The sequence below is a fragment of the Vitis riparia genome, chromosome 10 (genome assembly GCF_004353265.1).
Source record: "Vitis riparia cultivar Riparia Gloire de Montpellier isolate 1030 chromosome 10, EGFV_Vit.rip_1.0, whole genome shotgun sequence".
Classification (NCBI taxonomy): Eukaryota; Viridiplantae; Streptophyta; class Magnoliopsida; order Vitales; family Vitaceae; genus Vitis; species Vitis riparia.
The window spans coordinates 13,014,368-13,031,124 of record NC_048440.1 but is presented as its reverse complement, the minus strand read 5'-3'; the positions used below and the strand labels follow the sequence as shown (position 1 = coordinate 13,031,124).

Sequence of the window (16,757 nt, the reverse complement as noted above, 5' to 3'; positions counted from 1 at the left end):
ATTCCGATCAAACCTCTTCTCCTTTCTCATCTTTGGGGAAACGGGATATCTCTCTCTTTTCTACTCCTTCTGGGTGGGACGGGAAAGGTGTCGTCATGGCAAGGACTTCCGACCGGGGAACAGCTTCTGATGACGAAGGGGGTGCAGTCATGGACCCGCTACGAATGATTTTGGCGGACGGAAGGGAGGCTGAGGTTTCGGACATGGTGGGTAGAGAGGCTGGGAATACCGAGGAATTATCAGTGGGGGTTTTGGGAAGAGATAAGGAGGAGAGGGGCAAAGAGGGGGATTTGTGTTGGCAGTCTAGTAGCCTGGCTAAATTTAGCCGTTATCTAGGAATGCCGACGGAGGGATTTGAAGGGGAAATATTGTTCTTGCTCAAGAGAATGAAAGAGAGGAAGATTCAAAAAGGCAATTTGGATGGCACAAAGAGGAGAAAATTAGAGACGTCAAAATTCGAAAGAGAATTGAGAAAATTGGAATGGACTGTGAACTATATTGGAGGTGGAGGAGGAGGTGAAGGAGGGGGAAGCACGAGTAGGTCTAAATGAAGCTCCGAATGCTCACCTGGAATGTAAGAGGGGCTAATAATTGCGACAAAAGGAAGGTGATCAAAGCTTTGATTAGGAAAAATAGGGTGGACTTGGTTTGCCTACAGGAAACCAAGATTCAGGAAATGACCACGGGCATTGTTCGGAGCTTAGGAGTGGGTAGATTCATTGAATGGGGAGCTATAGACTCAAGGGGTGCAGCCGGAGGAATAGTGGTGATATGGGACAACAGGATGCTGGAGTTGGTTGACATGCAAAAAGGATTGTTCTCTATTACGTGCACTTTTAAGAGCTGCGAGGATGGTTTTATATGGACGTTTACTGGGGTTTATGGGCCAATTTTAAGGAGGGAGAGGGAGAGTTTTTGGGAAGAGCTGGGGGCCATTAAGGGGCTTTGGAATGGGCCGTGGTGCGTTGCAGGGGACTTTAATGCCATCCTGAGTCCGGAAGAGTGTAACAGAGGAGGGAGATTGAACTCAATTATGAGAAGGTTCGCAGAAGTGAAAGAAGATCTGGAGTTAAAGGACCTGCCCATGGTGGGGGGCCCTTTTACATGGACTGGAGGAGCGGGTAATCAGTCTTCTTCAAGGTTGGATCGTTTTCTGGTTAATGAGGAGTGGGATAGCCATTTTGGAGATGCGAGGCAGTTTCTCCTTCCAAGACCCGTGTCCGATCACTTCCCGATTCTTATGGATGGTGGGGGTATGAGAAGAGGCCCTATCCCGTTTAGATTCGAGAATATGTGGTTGAAAGCTGAAGGTGTCAAGGATCTTCTGAAGCAATGGTGGGAGGAAGGCAGATTCAGTGGATCTGCAAGTTTTATCTTGGCTGAAAAATTAAAATTTATGAAGGCTAAGCTGAAGGAATGGAACAGAAACAGTTTTGGAAGGGTTGAATATAGAAAGAATACGGCACTGGAGCAGATGGAGTATTGGGATGCAAAGGAGAAAACCAGCAGGCTGTCATTGGAAGAGCTGGAAGCCAGAAACGAAGCGAAAGAAGAGTATAAAAAATGGGTCTTACTTGAAGAAATCACGTGGAGGCAAAAATCCAGGGAAGTGTGGCTGAAAGAGGGAGATAGAAATACCGGTTTTTTCCACAAAATGGCCAACGCACATAGGAGGAGGAATAATGTGGACAGAATTAAGATTAACGGAGCGTGGCTCACGGAGGAAAATGATATCAGGGAAGGGATCGCCAATGCTTTTAAGACGTTGTTGTCTAATCCGGGGGAATGGAGACCTTCTGTTTCTGGGCTGCAGTTTGAGATGTTAGAGCCTTTGGACGTCAGTGCATTGGAGTCTCCTTTTATGGAAGAGGAGGTGCGTGACGCCCTAGAAGGCTGTAATGGGGATAAAGCCCCGGGGCCAGATGGATTCTCTATGGCCTTTTGGATTTTTGCTTGGGATTTCGTGAAGGCTGATGTGATGAGCTTCTTTAAGGAGTTTCACGAAAATGACAAATTTGTTAAAAGCCTAAATGCAACATTTATGGTCTTAATTCCAAAAAAAGTAGGGGCTGAAGCTTTAGGGGATTATAGGCCTATAAGCTTGGTGGGAAGCTTGTACAAGTGGCTAGCCAAGGTATTAGCCAACAGGCTAAAAAAAGTGGTTGGAAAGGTGGTCTCAAAAGCTCAAGGGGCGTTTGTGGAGGTAGACAAATCCTAGATGCAGTGTTGATAGCCAATGAAGCCATTGATTCGACCCTTAAGAATAATGAGAGCGGCATTTTGTGCAAATTGGACATAGAGAAGGCGTATGATAAAGTGGACTGGAACTTTATTCTCACAATCATGAAGAAAATGGGCTTTGGGGAGAAATGGATTAGGTGGATTCGGTGGTGTATATCCACTGCAAGCTTCTCAGTGATGATCAATGGAACCCCTACGGGCTATTTTCAAAGCTCCAGGGGTTTGAGGCAGGGTGATCCCCTTTCCCCCTACCTCTTTGTCATTGCTATGGAGGTCTTTAGTGTTTTCATTAAAAGGGCAGTAGAGGGAGATTTTTTATCTGGTTGTAGGGTAAAAGGTCGGAGCCAAGAAGGGGTCCTAATTTCCCACTTGCTGTTTGCTGATGATACACTGGTGTTTTGTAAACCTTCTCAAGATCAGTTGACGTACCTCAGTTGGCTCCTGTGGTTTGAGGCTGTTTCTGGATTGAGGATAAATTTGGAAAAAAGTGAATTAATTCCAGTAGGGAGGGTGGAGAGTATGGATGATCTGGCTGAGGAGTTTGGATGTAGTATGGGTAGTCTTCCAACTACCTATTTGGGGATGCCCCTGGGTGCTCCTTTTAAGTCAGTCACAGTTTGGGATGGAGTGGAGGAGCTTCAGAAGAAGGTTAACTATGTGGAAGAGACAATATTTGTCCAAGGGAGGAAGGGCGACTCTCATTCGTAGTACTTTATCGAATTTACCCATCTATTTAATGTCATTGTTGTGTTTACCAAGCTCAGTTAGACGAAGATTAGAGAAAATTCAAAGGGATTTCCTATGGGGTGGGGGCAACCGGGAGCATAAGCCCCATTTAGTAAGATGGGAGTTGGTGTGTTTAAGCAAGGTGAAAGGAGGCTTGGGGGTCAAAAGCCTATCCCTCCTTAACAAGACTCTTCTTGCTAAGTGGAATTGGCGTTTCGCAAATGAGAGAGAGGCTTTGTGGAATCAAGTGATTAGAGGGAAGTATGGAGAAGCTAGAGGGGGATGGTGCTCGCGGGAAGTGAGAGAGGCTCATGGTTTGGGTTTGTGGAAAGGAATTAGGGCGGATTGGAAGTTGGTGAGTGATAGGATGGCTTTCATAGTTGGTAATGGAAGAAGGGTGAGCTTCTGGAGGGATAGATGGTGTGGGGAGTCTCCTCTGTGTATGACCTTCCCTCTCTTTTTGCTGTGACGGTTGAGAAGGAAGCGAGGGTGGCAGATATATGGGATCCTTTGGCTGAGGGGGGTTGGGGGGTTGGAACCCCTGTTTTTTAAGAGCGTTTAATGACTGGGAGGTTGAGGAGGCAGAAAGATTTATGGAGAGGATTCAGAGTAAAAGAGTTATTGAGGATGTGGAGGATATGGTATCGTGGACTGAAACCAAGAGCGGTAAATTCTCGGTCAAGTCTCTTTATATAGCTCTTGAAGCGGGTGGTTCATCTTTGTTTCCTTCAAGCTTTATTTGGAATGCGAATGTGCAGCCCAAGATTTGTTTCTTTGCATGGGAGGCCACGTGGGGCAAAGCTTTAACATTGGATCTAGTCCAGAAAAGAGGATGGGCCTTGGCGAACAGATGTTTTATGTGTCTTGAGAAAGAGGAGACCATAAACCACCTCCTTCTTCATTGTTCCAGGACGAGGGCTTTATGGGATCTTCTCTTTGCCTTATTTGGGGTGTCTTGGGTTTTGCCCTTTTCAGTTAGAGAGACCCTTCTGAGTTGGAATGGCTTCTTCATGGGTAAAGACCGCAAGAAGGTGTGGAGAGCTGCTCCTCTTCACATTTTTTGGACGATTTGGAAGGAGAGGAATCGTTTGGCATTCAAGGATGAGTCGGTGTCAATTCAGAGATTGAAACAATCTTTTATTCTTACTTTATGGGCTGAGGCTAAGTTGTTCATAGACGATTGCCCTCTAACTATAGCTAATTTTATTGATTGGTTGGGCTCTAAGTAGGCTTGTGGCTATAGGTTTTTTGTCTTTTGGCCTTTGATGGCGGGTGTATAGGTTTTGTATACTTAGAGTCGCTATTTTAGCGTCTCTTTCCCCCTTTTTTAATGAAATTCATTTACTTATCAAAAAAAAAAAATAAACATGGTCTAAAAAAAGTGGGACATGACATGTTGATCATATAGATGCGATCCAAATAGAAATAACACATGATGTGATCGATCATATAAGTGTGGTCATAACTAAATTAAGACATGATATGACCCATCGTACATGTATTGTTTGAAATTAAAATAAGACTAAACGTGATTGGACGTACAAGTACGGTCTAAAATTGAAATAAAACTAAATGTGATAAGAGCGTATAGGTGTGGTCTAAAATAAATAAAGACTAAACGTATTGATTGTACAAGTACAATCTGAAACTGAAATATGACTAAATGTGATCAAGTGTACAAGTACGGTCTAAAACTAAAACAAGACTAAATGTGACTGATCATACAAGTGCGGTTTAAAATTGAAATAAGACATGACATGAACAATCATACAAGTGCGGTATGAAACTAAAATAAGAAACATGATTGATCATATAGATGTGGTTTAAAACTAAAATAAGACATGACATGACAAATTGTACAAGTGTGATCTAAAATTAAATAAGATATGATGTGATCAATCATACAAGTGCAGTCTAAAACTAAAGTAAGACATGACGTGACTTATTAGATAGGTGTATGTCTAAATTGAAATAAGACATGACGTGATTGATCGTATAGGTGTGATCTAAAACTAAAATAAGACTAAACTGACCAAATATACAATTGCGAGCTAAAACTAAAATAAAACTAAACGTGATCGAATATACAAGTGTGGTATGAAACTAAAATGTGATATGATGTGACTAAACGTACAAGTGTCATCTAAAACTAAAATAAGATTAAACGTTATTGATCGTATAGATGCAATCTAAAAATGAAATATACTAAATGTGATCGATTGTACAAGTGCGATCTAAAACTAAAATAAGACTAAACGTGACCATTTGTGGATCTACATTTTGCATGTGTGTCCCACTTGATGGCAAGACTCGTTTTTTTAGTGAAAACTAATTTTTATAAAAATTGGAGCTACCATTTATTTTTGTTTATTTTTTTAAAAGGGAAAAAAATAAGAAATAACACACTAAAAATAACTCCTTATTTAGAAAACATGTCTTTGAAAACCGAGTTCAAGTCCACGGGTCAGGTTACTCTTTGAGAAGGCACCATAAGGTATCATCCCTATAACCTTTGAAACAGGTCTTTACTAATTAAGTTGAAGTAACTATGACAATTGCGATATAAATCAATGGATACAAGAATCAAGAATACATATCAAGGCAATGGCAATAGCATAGTCAAAGAACAATCAAGCAAGTCATACACACTCAAAGAACCAATACTCAAGGAAATGAAGGAGGGTACCTCAATAGCCTGTTAAGCGCTTCCATAAAACAAGAGAGTTAGTTCACAAGAACAATCTCATCATATGCAAGATATGCATTTCACTCAAATCAAGAAACAAAAATGACAACATAGAGATAAACAAGGCAAAATGAATCAATCATGAGAATAGAACATACATCTTAATGAAACAAATAGATAAGGAAGAAGACACGTACTTGTTAGCATATAAATGCTTTCATAAATATGAGGTTAATTCACAAATAATAATATTGAGCTTAAAAAAATCAAAGACTAAACCTATATATATATAGCATGCCAAATCAAGGAGTGAAAGTGATAATGAATAAACTCAAGGGAACGATATATACTACTTACAAATTCAAAGTTGACTAACTTGTATTCATCTATAAGAATCAATCCATAAAATATCAAATGAATGATTCTAATCTAGAGAAATTCTAACCAATATGCATAATTCATCTACAATGTGAATTCATGGTCAAAAAGGCTAACTAGCATGTTCAAAAGTTATCAAATTATGAAAACATATGAATTTTATTAATAGGGCAAAAATAGTTTTTTACAAAATAAATTCCAAATGAATATCAAAAGAAGTTACTTCATCAAGATAAAAATTGAGTAATATATTTTATTTAAATATGAGTGGAGTTGAATGTCGACTTAAAGTATTTAAATTATTTGGTTTTGTATTAATGTCTAAATGTTATAAGTGTTAAGTCATTTGTTGGGTTTATGTTAATCCAACCTTTTCCAATTTAAGCTTAGGTTTTTCTTTAAATAATTTTTCATCCATTTTATGAAAACATAAAACCAATTTTGGTACTTGAATGAATTAAGATGCTTTAACAAAAAATATAAAATGTACCTAACTTAATGCACTCGCAATCTTACATAAATTAAAGTCATAAATATTGATCTTCATGAACCTTCTCCTTCTTCTTCTTGATTTCTTTCTTAATTTGATGTCTCTTCTCTTTGATACTTCGAAGAAAATCTTTTGTTTTGTCGTGCTTAAATATTTTTGTTAAATTCAAATTTTGTTTTATTTGTTACATGTTAATAATACCTATAAATTAATTATGTTTCTTATTATTTTATATAATTAAGATTAAAATATTTGAAAATAATAATTTAAAAAAAAAATAGCAATTTAACATGTTTTAAAATATATGAAAATATTTAATTATACAATAATAAATATTTAATAATCATTAATTGTATAATTAATTATAAATTGATAATTGGATAGTAATTATGATTTCTATTATTGGATGGTTCCAAAGAAAGTGTTAATAATTTTTTAAGTCAAGTTTCACTAATTAATCACCTATTTTTTCTGTGAATTATCTTTGAATTTATGAAATTGTGGTTGAAATGTATGTTTAATTATTGAGATTAATTTATTAATTTTTACATTTTCAATTTAGTAAGAACATTAAATTATAACTTCTTGTTTTCAATCCTTAAGTCTGTAGATGTGAACATCAATATTGTGAATTATTCCATTACTTAGATTTAGGGTTTTAAAATGACAGTGTATTTTGATTTTATGTTGAATTTAAATTTTGTAGTAAATTCATTTTAATTCAAATTTTTTATTTTATTGTTACTATTTAATTTTCAATAAGGAATCCACAAAAAATTATGGAATTTAATTTTATTGAAAATTGAATAAGTTATGAGGCAAAAAATAGTGGTTGCACATAGTAGAATTTTTTTGATAAGCAAGCTGAATATATATAAGAAGGCAAATAAGCCTCAAGGCATACAGGAAGTATACGAGACACCACCCCTTAACAAAAAACACGACCCAAACCCTATTTGGAGGCTAACCACTCCAAGCTAATAGGGAATTCGACTCCATAACCATGTACACTTTAGCCCCATACATTGTATACAAACGAAGTTTTTAATTTTTGATAATCTAAAACTCCCCTTGAAGGCTAACCTATTCTTTCCTTCCAAATAGACCAAAAAAATGAATAATGGGATAGCTTTCCACACTTTTTCCTTTTTCTCCCTCAAAAGAACCTTTCCAACTACTAAGGACCTCCTTTACAGATTTTGGAAATACCCTGTACACCACACAACGCAAGAATGATGTTCCACAACCCTTTTGCCACTATACAATGTATTAGTATATGATTGATTGTTTCCTCTTCGCACCACACAAAAACACCGATTAGGTAAATGCCATCCTCTTCTGGAGCCTGTCTAGAGTGAGGGCCTTCCCCAAGTAGCTTCCAAGCAAAGAAAGCAATCTTGGTTGGAACCTTGTCCACCCAAACATTGCTATGGGGAAAATCCACACCTTGGGTATTTATCAACACATTATAAGCATTCTTAACTTTAAACAGTCCGTCCTCGCTTTTTCCAATAAACCGAATCCTCTTCCGAATTCACTCTATAATCCTCAACACATTAGTAGATTGTCCACCAAGTCAACTCCAATCATTAAAGTCCCTTAATAGCCTTAAATTCCACCTCCTTGGCCCCCATTCTGGTCCCAGCACTCCTCCACTGTGATATTTCTGTGGGCAGCCATGGAGAAGAGATTTGGGAAGCCTTGGGACAGCACAAGTTACCGCACCATCGGTCAGTCAAAACCTTATTCTATTGCCTTTTCCCCTTGAAGTCCATATTATCCCAACACAAGTGGACTCCTTCAAGATCTCCTTCCACACTCAACACCATACACCCCGTTTGCTTTCCTTGTTCTCCACCCAAATCTTCTTGCCCATACTTGGCCTCAATCACTTTTTCCAAAGCTCCTCCTTAGCGCACGCAAATCTCCAAATCCATTTTCCAAGGAGAGATTTGTTCAAGACAGCAATTTTCCTTAGACCCAATCCACCTTTCCTTTATCCGTACAAACCATCTCCCATTGGACTAAATGAACCTTGTTCCCCCCATGGCTCCACCCCACAGAAAGTCTCTTTGAAGCTTTTCCATCCTTCTTGTCACTGACTTAGGCATACGGAATACCGACATTTGGTACAAAGGTATGCTGGACAGCGTACTCTTTATAAGAGTAACTCTCCTCCTTTGGATAAATATTGACGTTTCCAAAGAGCAAGCTTTCGCCTCATTCTCTCCTCCACCCCATCCCATACGTGAGAGGCCCTATTTGACGCCCCGAGGGGCAGCCCAAGTAAACAGTAGGCAGCTGCCCTCCTACATCCTATTTCAGCCGCCATTTCAGCAACCCCTTCCACCTCTCCTACGGAATTACCATACTTTTATCCAGATTAATCTTCAAACCAGAGGCTGCTTCGAACCAGAAGAGGATCCAGCTCAAATGCAATAACGCCTCTTTCTTTGCCTCGCAAAAATAATTGTGTCATCCGCGAACAGGAGGTGAGTAATGTTGACGGCCTGCTCCTTCCTCTCCCTATCCTGCAGCCTTGGATGAAGCCCCCTTCAGCAGCTCTTGTGATAAGCATGCTTGAACTTCCATTCCATGAGGAATAAGTAGGGGGAAAGAGGATCCCTTGCCTTAATCCTTTTGAACTTGAAAGAACCCGCTGGGACCCCATTCACCAGCACTGAATACTGACAGTGGAGATGCAACTCCACATCATCCTATCCATTTTGATTCCGAATCCATCTTTTTGCATGACCTTAGTAAGAAATGTCAATTGATGCTATATACGCCTTCTCGATGTCCAATTTACATATTATACCTTTCTCTCCCCTTTTTTGCCAAGAATCAATAGCCTCATTTGCTATTAAGGAGCCGTCAAGGATTTGTCTCCTTTGATGAAAGCGTTCTGATCAGGGGAGATCACCTTTCCTATGATTTTTTAAGTCTATTGGCCAGCACCTTAGCCAATAATTTGTATAAGCCCCAATCAACTGATTGGCCTGTAGTCTAAATCCTCCACCCTCCTTTCTTTGGCAGCAGCACCAGAAATGTGTGATTCAGACTCTTAATGAGAGTTCTGATCATGGAACTCCTTGAAAAAGCCAAGATGTCCTCCTTGACAACCTCCCAGCAGCTTTGCCAAAAGCCACTGTGATCGCCCGGTCCCGGGGCTTTATCCCATTCATCCCATTAAAGCTGCATGGATTTCAGTCTCAGAAAAAGAGTTCTCAATGCCAATTGCTTCTGAGGACTGATCTGTTTCAATGAGAGACCTCCTATGTCCGCCTTCCACCCGAATTTTCGAAAGAAGCTGCTGATACGCATTTGCTATACCTTCCCTCATATCTTGTTCCTCTGTGAATCTCACCCCATTTATCTTAATTTAGCCATGGCATTGACTCTCCTACGGGCATTGGCCATGCGGTGAAGAACCCCGTGTTCCTATCCCCTTCCCTTAACCATATTTCTCTTGATAGCTGTCTCCAATGCACTTCTTCCAACGACACCACTTTGCATAATTCTCTTTTAGCTTCTTTTTATGGCCAGCTCCTCCTCTGTTAGGTTTCTCTCTTCTTCCACTGAATCTCATCTCTCCACTTGCTGGAGTGCTTCAGCTTTGTTTTTCTCCAATCTTCCAAAAGCCTCCTTATTCCAAATTTTTAATCTATGTTTCAGCCCCTTCATCTTAGTCGCTAATCTGTGGCTCGGCTTGCTCTACCTCTATCCCTTGCCACCACCCTCAATCAGCTCGTTGAAACTTCGGCTTTGAGCCACATATTTTCGAATTTGAAGGGGGACGGGCTCTCCTTATTCCACCACCCTCTAACAGAATCGGGAAATGATCCGAAGTTGGGCGTGGCAGTCTTCTTTGGTGAACCCTACTAAATTGGTCTAGCCAGTAGGAGTCGTAGAAATCTATCCAGCCTGGCCCGATTGATTATTAAGCCCCCGCTCCACGTGAAAGAACCCCTTGTAAAGGGATATCAACAAGCCCAAGGTCATCTATAATCTGGGCAAACCTCCTCATAGTTGAAGTAATCCTCCCAATTCTATTTCTTTCAGCTTGGAACAGCGTTGTATTGAAACTCCTCCTAAGCACCACGGCTCCCCCCATATCCCTCTGATTGCCCGAGCTCCTCCCACAAACATTCCCTATCTTCTCTGGAAAAAGGCCCGTAAACCCCGTGAAAACCAGAATGCACCATCTTCCTCATTCCTGATCTGCAGGAGATGGAGAATTGTCCCTCTTCCACCCCACCATCTCCAAAGAACACTTGTCCAACAAATCAACACGCCTCCTACATCCCCGTAGCATTCAAAACCTTCCAATCAAGAAATCTCCCCGACCTAAGCTCCTCACACCATATCAGTCATCTCCTGCACCTTCGTTTCTTGAAGACAAAAAGATCCACCTTATGTTTTCTGATAACTGATTTGATAATTCTCCTCTTGGAACTATCATTCACTCCCCTCACATTCCAACTCAATATTTTTACAGTCATTGGATCTTGCATACTGGTTCTCTCTGCCCTGAATAGGGCCTTTTTTCTTAGAATCCTCTTATAGTTAATAGAGCACTCCAATCTCTTGAGCTCCTTTCAAACCTTGAAGACTCCAACAGTCCTTTTCCTACAATCTTTTCCTTCCTTTTTCTGATTTTGCCCAGGAAACTCAAAATTTCCTTTTCCAGACCTTCCGTAGAAAGCCTAAAAAATGGCTGAATTTGATCAGACTGCTCTCCTCCCAATTCAGGTGCTCTTCCTTTCTGCCCTCTTGGAACTCCATCTGATCTGCTTTCCACCCGAAACTTCTTTCCAGAGGGTCAGAACTGTTGACCTCAACCAAGTCCCAACAGCCGTCCTTCTCTCTAACAATTCTGCTTCATTTGGTCTTTGTGACCCACTTCCAATCAAGGCCCCCTCCTGCGATCCCCAGAATGGTCGTAACCCTCCTTTCCGGAGACCGACCAAAACAAAAAGAGTTAGAGGAAGAAGACCCTTGAGCCCTGAGACCCCCACATTTACATCTAAGACATACCTCTCTGCTTCTTCCTCTAACATCTTATCTGCTCTCTGATACTTTAGGTCCGTCTGATATTTTCTCACCGTTTCCTCCTCTGCATCTAATGAATTCGCAGTCCATATTGTCGTCCTTGTTACCGTTGGACCCAAAAGAGAAGATGCTTAAGAGTGGCCCAACATCCTCTGAGGGAGACTGGATGTTTTTTCCCTTTTTGGTGTAGGCCCAGCCCAGTGACAGCGCCCCGCCCCAGCCTTTTAATTGAAAGCGGCCCATTCAGATCCCCTTTGGATCTTCACGGCCTGGTGTTAAAGAGAGCCCACAGGCCCGATCCCTCCCTTGCTTGAGCCCGCAGGCCCAGGATACGAACCAGTCCCCACAAGCCACTTGCAGCTGAGGACCCTTCGCTGCAGAGCCCACTCCCTGTGTCAGGCGGCCCGTCCCATCCACTGACTGCTGCTGCGCCTCGAACCCGGTGCACACCGACTCCTCCACTCTCGGCCCGGCGCGTGGGGCTTCATCACCCCTACCCTCACCACTGTATCGGTCCCTCAGCTCTCGTTTCCTTCCCTTTTCCAACCTTAGTGTCAGAACCAACTCCCACCATAAAGGGGAGTATGACATCCCTTCAACCCTAACACCAACGAACCAGGGGTGTTCTCGCCGTCGGAGCGGATCAGAATCCTCGCCCACTGCAAATCCTCCATTCTCTCCGTCTTTGGGTCGACGTCTAGAAACCCGCCGCAAGCCTCTCCCACCTTCTCAGCACCGACGGCACCAAAGCGATATTGGAAGCCCCACTATTCTCACCACTTCCCTTCTTACCTCTCCTTCTTCCATACACCCCGATCTTGGATCCCATCTCTCTAGATCCACTTGAACTCCTCCCACCTTCTTCTGACCAGAAAGGTGAACCCTTCTTGCTTCTTCTTCGAACTCGAATTCCAATAGAGCACGTCCTCTTCCATACTCGCAATCCCCATTTTGCCTTTCAATCTCCATGCCTTTGCCATTTCCCATCCCAAATTTTCCAGGTCTTCCTCTTTTGTTTTGCTGGGTTGCCAATTTCCAATCAAACAATGATCCAATCTGCTGATGTTTCTATTTAGCTCCTCCCGAGCCACTTCCACCCTGAGGATATTGGACTCCAAATTCCCCAGCCCTTCACCGTGTCCGCAAATGACCTTCCTCTTGCCATTTCCGACCGCGGCCTTCCCGCTGTCCCCTTTCTTCCTGTTGCACCTTTTTGCCAACAAGGATATCCATCTGGCGAATAGTCTCCACCATCGCCGTCCAACCTCCTTTGGCCCTTTGCCCTTCGGGATACAAATGTTGTATCTCTTCAGTTCCACATCGACTACCCCTAACCGCAAAAAGCAGCCCGCCCTGTTATAGGCGCGCACGAGAGAGAAGCTTCGCCCTTTCTCCTTCCATCCCTTTTCCCAACTTCTACCTTCTCTTCCTTAATGCACTGCAATAGACCTTCCATGAAAATCCCTATACTGTCGGCCCAATCGCACCCAAGACGATACCATTCTTGCTTTCCGTTATGATTAGGGTTTTTCCTCCCCTTTCCACCATTTCCAACTCAAATGTCTTGGACTCCACCCCGAACTTGCTCGTCTTCCTCTTCTTCCTGTTTTCTGCGCGACGCGCACTCCCATCGCTGGCTATCTCTCTCACCCCCTCGCTCTTAAACTCTCCCACACTCTCTCCCATTCAAAACAATGTTCTGCACATAGTAGAATTTTGATTTCTAGTTTAGAACTTTATGAATTTATTTTAAATTAGTTTTTATGTTGTTTATTTTTTTTTTTTTTTTTTGAGTGATAATATATGAGAATATTTTAGATTTAATTATTTCTCAAGAATTAAGAGAAAACAGATGACAATAGAACTTATTTCAATCCTATTCAATTTTTTCTTAATGACGACTTTCTTATTTCACATCCAAATTCACAAAATTAAGGGAAGGGTTGTCCAAAATTTTCGAAATTTCATTTCATTTCATTTTGTGTTGAGAAATTGGATTTGGTTATGGGAATAAAGTTAAGGTTAGACAGTAAACAAAAAGAAGAAAAAGAAAAAAAGACTTCTAAAAATATAAAAGAAAGATCACTTTTTTTTGCTAGGACAAAATTTTATCGGAAAAGTGGTAGAGTTAAAAATTAAAATAAAAAAACAAATGGCTCTAAAAAAAATTATTAAGGATATGTTTGGTTTCCAAAAAATGTAAGGAAAAGTAAAAAAAGTTAAAATATATTTAAAGTCAATAAGATATTTTTATATGCTACTTCAAACTTATTTCACATATTTTTACTCATTGATATAAAGATTAAACATTTGAAAATACAGAAGTTTCTAGTTGATTTTAATTATATTTTATTTTCTTTGATATTTTCATAGGACAATCAAAGATGAGAAAATCATTTTCTTTGGCATTTTTTTTCTCTCCTTAATACTTTCCAAGAACAAACACAACATAAATGTTAAAACAAATTCTTTTATAATTTAAAAATATTTTATATGTCAAAAATATCACACTATAAAAAAACATATGAAAAAAATAATACACCCCTAACTTAGGCCTAACATAGCCACAATATCACTAAATATTGAAACACACAAAGGAGGCCAAACAATATAGCTCATATATAAGCACAAAGATAGCAAGGCCAAGACTAGCTATGAATGATTTCAACAAGTTATAAATTCAAATGATTTGATCAAACAACAGTTTCACAAACCACCGAAACTTCTTTGATACAAAATACGAAGTAATTTTTTTTATGTGATATGAAGATCACTTGAGTTTATGAAATAATGATATAAAGCATTTTTTTTGGTAAAAATATTCAAATTGGCTCTGGAAAATAAAAAGAAAAAAAAAAAAGCAACAAAGAATAAAGAAGCAAAGAAACACATAGGAAACTTGTCATTGACAAAATTAATAAAAGAAAAAAAATGAAAAACAAGGAAAGAACATAATAAGAGCATATGTCAAATTTCACTAAATGAATTACTCTAACCACAGGTTTCATGATCACATGTCCTTTGGATCACCTAAGGGGACACACTATCTTAATCTCATAAGATATCATAGTGTTTTTATTGAGAATACCTATTGCAACCAGCTTCCATCAACAATGACCCAATCCATAGAGATATATGACTACTTTAAGGTTTCGCCCATAGGTCAAAGTCTCCTATTGATTTTGGCATAGGTTCAATATCCTCTCAAAATTAGAAGTTCATGCAGTATAATAACTTGGTAAATCATAACAATTGATAGTCTTGCATCATAATTCATTGTAGGTCTTGTTTAGTATACATCAGATAGACTAGTGCACTCATCATGGGAAACCTATCCCAATAGCCAAGACAAGTCATCCCTCCAATTAGGAGGTAATGCACTACAATCTCTATTGGATTGCCCAAATTTATGAATCGATTGTGAACAACTTATTTACTCACAAAGAATTCATGACTTGTATCATTTATGCAACTCCTAATACACTCAAGTCATGTACAATATAAGAGACATGGGTTGAATGTTCAAATCAATGTCAATATACCAAAGGGATAGCAAATGAATAATTAAGTCTAACTTTATTATATCATGTCTTGTTTTTTAGAGCTTAATCCCAACAGAATCCCCTTTCAAGGATTAACCAAAAGGATGTAAGGTATGTAAACTAAAAAAGGTTTTGTATTGATTGAAGCAATTGCCAAGGGCATGGCTTGGCAAGTTGAGCTACTTGATTAAGGAGTATGGTTTTAAACAAGCTATGACATATCACACTTTGTTCTATAAGTAAGATGGTGATAACATTACTTTTCTTATTGTTTATGTTGATGACATGATTGTTGCAAGTAGTAACTCTACAAAAATAGAGAAGCTTTAGAGCTATCTAGTCAGGAAATTTGAAATGAAGGACTTCGGTGCTCTAAAATACTTCTTAGGCATTGAGGTGTCTCGGTCTAAGGACTTTTCCTCTCACAATGGAATTATGCATTAAATCTTTTAGTTGAAACTGATAACTCCGCTTGTGAACCTATAGATACTCCAATTGAGATAAATCATGATTTGTCCATCTATCCTGATCAAATTCCAACAAATAAAGAAAGATATTAGAGACTATTGAGGAAATTAATATATTTAACCCACACTAAACCTAACTTGTCCTATGCAGTTAGTGTTATAAGTCAATTCATACATAATCTGAGTGATTAACATAAGAATATAGTAAATCGTATCCTGACCTATCTAAAATCACCTTCAAGCAAAGGTATTATGTTTTCCAGACACAAACATCTAGATATTAAGGGTTACACAAAATTTTTCCAAATTCAGATTAAATAGAAAATCTACTTCCATAATGTAATTGCATTTTTTATAAATAAAAAAAACTAATTACACTTTATAAGAAAATTGTTTTTTTAAGAAAACTTTTAGTTAATTCAAATTTTTATTTTAATGTATGACTAATATGAAAATTAATAAAAGTTTGTCTCTTTGAGGACAACTTCAAACATGGCCAAAACTATTGTAAGTTCCTCCATATTTTTACTACTTTTGTTTTTTAAGAATTTTTTTATTCAATTTGGTGTAGTCATTAACAAAGACAGCATAGAGTGAGAGAGTGGTAAGAAAGATCTAGTTTGACGTGTTTATTTTCAATTTTTACCACATGATATTAGTTGTCAACTCTTCAATAGTTTATGTGTTATGAAGTTTGCAACAACCATACTCTTTAGCTTTATTAGAATTTGTGTGCCTTAAAGCAGTATTATCCCTACTATTAAATATTTAAAATTTAATAAAATATAAAGAAAAAGTAAAAAATAATAGAATTTTTGATTAAAAAATGAAATAATCTTAAAATCTAATTTTTCAAATTTTTCAATTTAAAAAATATTTGATTTTTGCAAAAGTATGTTATTTTTTTCTTGTAAAAATAAATTTTTCTTTAAAATTTAAATGTAAAATAATTATGTAAAAAATAGATTATTTTTCTATTTCCAAATGTTAAATTTATTTTGGAATGATTTTTTCCTTTTAATCAATCAATCAATCAATTAATTCATTAATTAATTAATATTAATATTAATATTAATATTAATAATAATAATAAGAGAATACCGGGGAAGGGGGGTCTCAACCGTACCAAAGCACTCCATTGTATTTATGTGAGTTCAACGCTCAAAAAAAAAAGG

General features: G+C 38.6%; 1 protein-coding gene across 1 annotated transcript; it reads left to right on the top strand.

Annotated features, from left to right (window-relative positions):
- Nucleotides 1-547: 547 nt before the first annotated feature.
- LOC117923106 lies at nucleotides 548-2,949 on the top strand. Its single transcript, XM_034841352.1, has 2 exons — nucleotides 548-1,975; nucleotides 2,092-2,949. Exons 1-2 carry the CDS (start codon nucleotides 548-550, stop codon nucleotides 2,947-2,949), a joined length of 2,286 nt encoding a protein of 761 aa, XP_034697243.1.
- The last annotated feature ends 13,808 nt before the right edge of the window (nucleotides 2,950-16,757 follow it).